The sequence below is a fragment of the Artemia sp. Qi Xiang Cuo genome, chromosome 5 (genome assembly GCF_049724085.1).
Source record: "Artemia sp. Qi Xiang Cuo chromosome 5, ASM4972408v1, whole genome shotgun sequence".
Taxonomy (NCBI): domain Eukaryota; kingdom Metazoa; phylum Arthropoda; class Branchiopoda; order Anostraca; family Artemiidae; genus Artemia; species Artemia sp. Qi Xiang Cuo.
This window is the reverse complement of record NC_142798.1, coordinates 83,953,496-83,962,408: the sequence shown is the minus strand read 5'-3', so window position 1 is coordinate 83,962,408 and position 8,913 is coordinate 83,953,496. Positions and strand designations below refer to the sequence as shown.

At 34.2% G+C, this 8,913-nt stretch overlaps 1 protein-coding gene across 1 annotated transcript; it reads right to left on the bottom strand.

Annotated features, from left to right (window-relative positions):
- Positions 1-371: 371 nt before the first annotated feature.
- Positions 372-8,642, bottom strand: LOC148952643 (uncharacterized). The gene is made up of 3 exons (XM_089089046.1): positions 8,494-8,642; positions 2,740-2,869; positions 372-632 (listed from the first exon to the last, which is right to left on the bottom strand). Exons 1-3 carry the CDS (start codon positions 8,512-8,514, stop codon positions 457-459), a joined length of 327 nt encoding a protein of 108 aa, XP_088945172.1. The 5' UTR covers positions 8,515-8,642; the 3' UTR covers positions 372-456.
- Positions 8,643-8,913: the final 271 nt, after the last annotated feature.

Sequence of the window (8,913 nt, the reverse complement as noted above, 5' to 3'; positions counted from 1 at the left end):
TATCGATACTGTTTCTGCCCTAGTTGCTGCTGTTTTGCATCCCAAAATGTCAGAAATAAAACATGTGTGTGGTGTGAAACCTTTTCTTATTTCAGACATGCACAATAACTTGAAATTCTCTTTCTAGTGGTCCAACTCATAGCATCAACAGCCACTGGTTAGACTTGATTACCTGTAGTAACAAAAAAAAGAAAAAAAAAAGAAAAGAGAACTGTGTAGTCAGCCTTCTTGGATTTTTTTTTTTCAATGAAACTACCAAAATAGGTATTTTACAAGTATAAGAGAAGGGGATGACCCATGTCCTCCTCCCATTTCAATTGAAGACCCTATGGTGAGTATAGAACGTAAAAGTACGAAGACAATGAAAAATATAGATATATATATATATATATTATATAAAATTATTTTAACAAAGAGGTAACACAAAGTTCACTAATATTTGACAACATATACAGTTTAGAAATAGCCACCATATCCGCCATAGCCTCCATAGCCACCATAGCCTCCATATCCTCCGAGACCATATCCACCATATCCATAATAAGGATAGCCTCCGTATCCATAACCATGTCCTAGGCCAAGTCCATATCCTCCATAGAATCTGCCCTTCTCATCTCTTTTTTGTTTGTTTCCTAAATTGAAGGGAAGACAATTAATAAGGTTATGGCAGATCTGCCTACTGGGACAGGACAGAAAAAACAAGACGTTCTCGTAGCTTTTTAGTAAATTCAGTCACGTGAGGTTATTTTTCTAAATCCCACTACCATTTGCAAAAGCATGGGCAGTAATGCCCTACCATCAGCCTTTCTAAGATAATATGTAATGGGCTGTGAAAATATGTTCCATTATTCATTGTTTAGAGTTTGGCAAGAAATATTGCATTATAATTTAGGTTTTCCATATATTTCCCCGAAATTTAGCCCGAAAGTTGGCCCCTTGCCTGAGCTCCAAAAAACTAACAATTATTCTTTGGCTTGCCAAGCTCATCCCAAATATTTGATGATGAGAATTTTCACTCACTTGAGCCTTTCGCATTGTATTCCAGGTATGTATCTCAGAAATCAAGATTGCAGTAAGAGGCAAGTAAGCAGTAGCTTGCATTGGAGAAACTTAAATATTGAGGGGAAGAGGATTTTCCAAGACTAAAAAAATATTTACGTCAAACACAAGAATGAAATTATAAATAGCTGGGCATCTCGAGGACAGTATGCTGGATTCAAATACCTTCCTTATGTAATATATGCCCGTGTTTAGAGCATTTATTGCTCGGTTCAGCACCGCAAGTTGTGCTGTGTCCATCTCAGCCAAAAGAACAATTGGTTTTGTTTCGACATTTCCCATTCTGTTTTTCAAAAAATGTTGAAGTGAAAATGATATGACGAAAATGGGACATGTAAAAAGAAATTCTGTAGCTCCAGTTTTCGTCAAACAGGTCCTTTCCAAGAGAATAATCCTGTTCAGTTCTTTTTAAAGACTAAAAGTCAAATTTGTGGCTAATGGATCAGTTTTTACATTACCATTTATATAGAAATGCAAAATAAATTATACATAATCTAACAAATTTCCCAGAAGAAGGGACTAAAAGTTGTAAATATGCCAGAGTTGAAGTCTTAAAGAGGACGTTAAAATAAAAAATATTTCCCATATGATGCTTTTGTCTTTAATTTCAGTTTTTACCTTCAAATTTTTAGCTAAAATACAAATCAAAATTAGAGAATACATAAAACGGATTACAAAAACTAGGGATGGCATCCGTCTACAACGCCAAATTTCTTCCAGATCTGCTTTATATTGTTCAATTCTGGATTTTTTTTTTTTTACAGTTAGTGATAAAAAGCGCCTACGATCAATCTTCTTCAGATTTACCAAGTTTCATTTACATTTGCTTCCTTCGACAAGAAACCGTAACACTATCCATATAACCTTCCAGAACCCAATATTAGTATTAATAAATCTTTATCCCGTTTTCAAAGGAATTTTCATCACCCATGGTTGTCAATTAGTTCGCAATATTAATATTAATAATAGTTTGTTTGTATTAATATAAAATATGTAAGTCATGTATTTGAATTTTCAATGTTTCTTTTTTTTACCTTTGGTGATTATTCCGCCTAGTGTATCTTTTTTTGACGGGCAGTAAATGAATAATCGTAAATAATAATAATAATGGCCCTTTTTTCTCAAAAGATACTGGCTCAAAGTTAATAATATTTTATTTTGCATTTACGACTTAAGAAGAAATGTCAGGGCTTTCAGAATGATAAGACTCTTGAATATAACATGAAATTTGTCTCTTTAGCTATCATATGTTCGACTGAGTAGTTTTTGGTAACATTTGTAACACAATAATTTAGGCAAATTTTTTGTAATATAACCTTGGTGATTTTGCACACTAGTCTTTATTTTCTTCCAGGAGCGTTTTGAGCAGTTGTATACTTGTAATATTTAACTTTTGTCTCTGCTCTTTTTTTAGTATTTGTCTGTAGGCGTTTCATTTCGAACATCTAATTCGGATGAATTAAAAATAGATGAAAAAAATTATTCAAATAAATAGTTTCAATTAACATTTCATTCATTTTACAATGGTATGCCTCTTTTGAATTTTAAGAGGCTGTAAGGCTAACTGTTTTTACTGTAAGTCATAACCATTATTGAAATCTAAGCTTTCATTCTTCAGAATCATTAGTTGGCAGCCCCCTTCCCCTTGAGAGAACCTTAATTATGACACTGATGCCTTACCTTCTTCAGAGAATTGTCCTCTTGCCCCCGAGCCATCACGTGGCTCTATGCTAAAGCCTTCTCCTCCTCTTGGTCGGGCGGTAGCTAAACTGAATAAACTGAATAAACACGCTAAAGTGATGCAAACAACCTGAAAAAGAAAAAAGTTATTACGTATACAAAATGGCACTTTTTACAGTTAAGGATATTCTTTTTTTTTAATAACACAACATAGGTTGCATGGACACTTGAATCTTCTCAAAGTTTTTATGGTTAGTTATAAAAAAATAGTGAATAGGCCTTGCAAACAGATGTAGTTGTTATTTAATAAAAATATAACCATGGCAATCATGGGTGCAGATCTTCTGTTATTATGACGCAAACAGAGCTCATCATCTAAGCCAAATCTCCCTACTCCATTTTTCTATGGGCGCCACTAGGGAGGGGTCTGGGCCCAACAGGGCCCATCTTGAGGAAAAGATAGACAAAAATAAAACCTCACTCTTAGCATCTGATGTTTTCCCGGCTTTGTAATTAGGTCTTATTTTGGGGAGTGGAGTGGGGCTGGACCAATGGTCTATTTTTAGCAGTCAGCCATGAGGGTTCTACCAAATCTTATGGCTTTGAAATATCGGATTTTATCAAACAATTTGTGGTAACGAACTGTAAGTAAGGAGCGACCTGGCTCAATAGTAACCGAATTCTAAAAAACGGGATTTTGATACCAATGGATAAATCTGAAGAATCAGACTTTTATGCTGATTTCAAATATACGAGTTAGTTGATAAGTTTTATCAAGTTTAGTCCAAACCCATCAAAAGTTACGTGCCTGAAAAAATTAGCCTGATTTTCGAAAAGAAGGGAAACGCCCCCTAAGAGTCACAGAACCTTAATGAAAATCACACCATCAGATTCAGCGTATCAGAGAACCCTTCTGTAGAGGTTTCAAGCTCCTATCTGCAAAAATGTGGAAATGTGGAAATCGAACGGAAATTAAAAGTTCTAGTGCCCTTTTTAAGTGACCAAATAAATGGAGGGCAACTTGGCCCCCTCCCACGCTCATTTTTTATCAAATTAACCGGATCAAAATTTTGAGATAGCCATTTTGTTCAGCATGACCGAAAAGTATAATAACTATGTCTTTGAGGATGACTGAATCCCCCACAGTCCCCGGGGAAAAGGCTGCAAGTTATGAACTTTGCCCAACGTTTACATACAGTATTGGTTATTGGAAAGTATACAGACGTTTTCAGGGGGGGGGGGGTTCTGGTAGTGTAGGGGGAGGGGGTAAGTGGGAGGATATTTCCATGGAGGAAGTTTTCATGGGGGAAGAGACATTGCTATGAAGGTTGTGCCGGATTTCTCAGCATAACTTAAAAAAACGATCAGAAATTAAATAAAACAAACAGGTTCTTCAACTGAAAGTAAGGAGCAACATTAAGACTTAAAACGAACAGAAATTATTACGTATATGATTGGGGTCGCCCCCTAGTCAATACCTCGCTCTTTACGCTAAAGTGTTTTAAATACTTTCATAAGAGCTATTTATTCCAATTAACGGCCTTTGTGATTAAGGGGTAGGCCTAATTTTTATAAAATTGGAACAAAATTCGAACTTTAGCCTAAAGAACGAGGTATTGACCGGGGGGCGAACTCCCTAATATACATATTAAAAATATATGAGTATAGAAGTTCGTTACGTAAGTTAATTCGTAAGTTACGTATATTATTTTCTATTAAAAACGTCCGTAAATAAAATTAAACAACTTTCGAGAAAGCCATTTAACCAAAAAAACAAAATTAATATGCAAATTTCGTTTTAATTATTCATATACGGTAAGACAAAATCAAAACCTGCATTAATTCAAACGTTCAGAAATTAAATCAAAGAAACAAGTTTTTTTAACAGAAAGTAAGGAGCGACATTAAAACTTAAAACGAACAGGAATTATTCTGTATATTAAAGGGGCTGTCCTCTCCTTAACGCCTCGCTCTTTACGCTAAAGTTTGACTTTTTCTCATAACTGTATTTTTAAAACAATAAAAGCAGAGATTGAGAAGGTGACGAGGATATGTCACATTGCCATTTCTGGACCTCCTTGCTCTCTAAAACAAACTTAACTTGGTTTGCTATCGCCCCCTTTCTACCACTAAACATTTCCCACAGCCTAGCTTCTCCACAACTTTCCAAAATATGTTTAGACTATGCTGAACAAAATGGCTATCTAAAAATGTTGATCAGGAAACTTTAAGAAAAAGAGGGGGTTGAAGGGGGGCTAGTTACCCACAAATCTTTTTGGTCAATTGTAAAAGAAATTATAACTTTTAATTTGTGTTCGAATGAGCTCTTTTCTAATATTCTGAGACTTTGGGGTCGATGTGATCACCCCCTGAAAAAACAAAAACAAACAACAAATAAACAAGCATCGGTGATCTTCTTCTGGCAAAAAACACAAAATTCCATATTTCTGAAGATATGGGGAGCTTAAAACTTCTACAATAAGGTGCTTGGATACGTTGAACCTAATGTGTGATTTTCATTAAGATTCCTCGACTTTTAGAGGGGTATCTCCACCCATTTTTGAAAATCAGGTAAATACTCTCAGGCACGCAGGTTTTGATCAGTAAAACTAAAACTTAATGAATCTTATATATTTCGAATCAAACAGTTCGTGGTAACGAACTGTAAGTAAGGAGCGACCCGGCTTAGTGGTAACCGAATTCTAAAAAACGGGATTTTGATACAAATAGATATACCAAAAGAATCAGATTTCAATGCTTATTTCAAATATATCAGTTTCATCAAGTTTAGTCCTACCCATCAAAAGTTACGCGCCTGAGAAAATTTGGCTGATTTTCGAAAAAAGGGGAAAGACCCCCCTAAAAGTTATAGAACCTTAATGAAAATCTCACCATCATATTCCGCGTATCAGAGAACCCTACTGTAGAGGTTTCAAGCTCCTATCTGCAAATTTGTGGAATTTTGAATTTTTTGCCAGGAGAAAGATTTTTTTTTCCCAGGGAAAGTCGTATCGACCCAGTGGTCCTAGAATATCGTGGGAGGGCTCATTGGAATGGAAATTAAAAGTTCTAGTGCCCTTTTTAAGATACCAAAAAAATGGAGGGCAACTAGGCCCCCTCTCATGCTCATTTTTTTCCCAAAGTCACCCGATCAAAATTTTGAGGTAGTCATTTTGTTCAGCATGTTTGAAAATATTACAAGTATGTCTTTCAGGATGACTAAATCCCCCGAAGTTTCTACAGGGAGGAATGAAAGTTATGAACTTTACCCGCTGTATTGGTTATTGGGAAGTATACAAACGTTTTCAGGGGAGATTTTTCCTGGTAGTGGGGGGTGGGTGGGTCGGGGTTATGTGGGAGGATCTTACCATGAAGGAAGTTTTCATAGGGGAAGGGACATTGCTATGAAGGGGACGCCGGACTTCCCGGCAATATTTAAAAAAGATCAGAAATTAAATATAAAAAACAAATTTTTCAACTGCAACAGCAGCAACATCAAAACTTTAAACGAACCGAAAATATTACATATATTATTGGGTTCACCCCCTAGTAAATACCTCTCTCTTTAAGCCAAAGATTTTTTAGTACTTTCATAAGAGCTATTTATTCTCATTAAGGACCTTTTTGATTAACGGGTCATTTTTAAAGATTTGGAACAAAATTCGAATTTTAGCGTAAACAGCAAGGTATTAACTAGGGTGCGAACCCCCTAATATACGTATTAAAAATATATCAATATAGAAGTTCGTTACGTAAGTTAATTCGTAAGTTACGTATATTTATTACTAATAAAAACGTTCGTAAATAAAATTAAACAAGTTTCGAGAAAGCCATTTAACCAAATAAAAGTAAATTAATATGCAAATTTTGTTTTAATTATTCATGTACGGTGAGCTAAGATCAAAACCTGCATCTTTTCAAAAACGTTCAAAAATTAAATAAAAAAAACAAGTTTTTTTTTAATTGAAAGTAAGAAGCGACATTAAAACTTAAGACGAACAGAAATTATTCCGTATATGAAAGAGGCTGTCCCCTCCTCAACGCCTCACTCTTTACGCTAAAGTTTGACTTTCTCACAACTCCATTTTTTTTTAAACAATGAAAAACTTTTAGCGTAAAGAGCGAGGCGTTTAGGAGGGGAAAGCCTCTTTCATATATGGAATAATTTCTGTTCGTTTTAAGTTTTAATGTCGCTCCTTACTTTCAGTTAAAAAAACTTGTTTTTTTATTTAATCAACATAATAAGCCGGCTCTTTTGATTTCTTTTATATCAACATTCTGTTTTTTAGAGTCTCAATTACTATTAAGCCACATCGCTCCTTACTTACAGTTGATTACCACGAACTATTTCATGAAGAATTCTCCAAACAATTATAATTTGTTTCACCTTAAACCTGTATCTACCCAACAGCATAGATTGGTAGCAGAATTACTATGTACAATTAAGACTAAAAGCTTAATTTTCTGACTGGTATATTTAGTGTAACGAATAAAAAAGATGCATAAAGTGCCTGGCAATCAATGAGGACTAAGAATTATTATTAACCTTTTCAATTCTATGCTAAAATATAATTAGCATGTTTTTATACTATTTGGCATATATGCCAATTCTATAACTGTAAAACTTCTTTTTCAATTTGTGAAATACAACTTCTTTCCTAATTTTAGTACTAACAGCTTAAGAATATTTTAGCACCAGTATGTTATTTCAACAAAATCTTTATTCATTATGCGCAAAGTTGCACAGTCCTAGACCTATATACTTCAAAATAAGAGGAAAAGTTTATACGGAAATTGATCTCAATATGTTGTTATGCAGGTTTTAGCAGTAGCGGGCGCCAAATTACGAAAAGAGAAACGCGGATGAAAAATCTATAGAAATGAGTTAAAAATAGATTGCACAAAACAGTTCAAGAAAATGTAGCTTTCCTTTGAAGTTGTCTTTGTGAACCAACATATTGTTAATGTCCGAAAATTAACAGACGAAAGGAGTTGTAAACTTAACTAATTAGTTTAATTGACTTATTTATTTTCGTGGTTGGACGCGGCACCATTCATATAAATTTAGTACACTAAAACTTCATAATTTAGACTCAACTAGAAGAAAAATCTTGGAAATTAAGGTGCTTAGGTATAAACAGACCTGAGATGTGCCTATGGGGCAGAACAATATAAATCTCCTTGGTTATGTCTATGTCCTTTGGTTTCGATTTTTCTAAAAACAGTATGCTGGAAATTGGAATTTATCTTTTGAATTTATTTTCATCTTACTTTTATAAAGAGCAATTTAAGTAGATTCAAAAAGAGCAATTAATTGATTGTGCTATGCAGCAAGCTGCTAATTAGTTTCCAGAATTTTTTCTTTAGCTTTCTAAATACCAAATTTCTTTCTGTGATACCAAAACATTTACCACTTTTTATCAAACACTTGCTACCAAAAAAACAACAAAGGTTTACACAAAAGACATATCCAATATATTTGTCGGGGGGAGGATATATTTTAACGGTGGGGGTGGGGGGTTGTTTACGAAAATACCTTAAAAAGCGCATTAAAAATTTATTTATACACATTTTTCTACATTTTTACGAATTATAATTTTTATTTTTGGTGGAGGGGGTGGTGGTTGGGTTAAAACCCCTTACTCCTCCTTCCTCTGGATAAGGTGTTGGGTAAGACAAAATTCCCTGATAGGATAAGCAGAATTAATAAAAAGTAAGTACCTAAGCGAACTGTATTGCGTAAGAACCACTTACCGTTGAGACCAAAAGCTTCATTCTAATTGTTTATGTTCTGTTTTTTCACTACTACACAGTCTCAATCTGATAAAATTTCACAGATTTTCAGTGCTTATATTGGCCTAGTAATGGCTATTGCACAATCTCAAATCAAGGTTAGTAAACATAAAAAAAATTTCGGGAGTAAAAGTTAATAACTAATAAATGTTATCCCTGAATATATTACTTTACTCTTGAATGAAGAAAGGCTGCATTACCCTGAGGGTTCTTCGTAGTAATTTTCATAATTGTTATTTATAGTGCGGTATATATAGCACCTTGTCACCTTACAATTTAAACTTTCGAAAATTGACTTAATTTCGAGGTTTTATTGATTTTAGCTATTCATTAGACAAAACGACCAACAGTGTAAATTTGTATTGCCTAATTATACGTTTT

What these genes read in the sequence shown, in the direction of transcription:
- LOC148952643 (XM_089089046.1), bottom strand. Translation starts at nt 8,514, where the DNA reads ATGAAGCTTTTGGTCTCAACG. An exon ending in TGAAGCTTTTGGTCTCAACG is followed by an intron (nt 2,870 to 8,493) that starts GTAAGTGGTTCT and finishes TTTCTTTTTCAG; the next exon opens with GTTGTTTGCATCACTTTAGC. An exon ending in AGGACAATTCTCTGAAGAAG is followed by an intron (nt 633 to 2,739) that starts GTAAGGCATCAG and finishes CCTTCAATTTAG; the next exon opens with GAAACAAACAAAAAAGAGAT.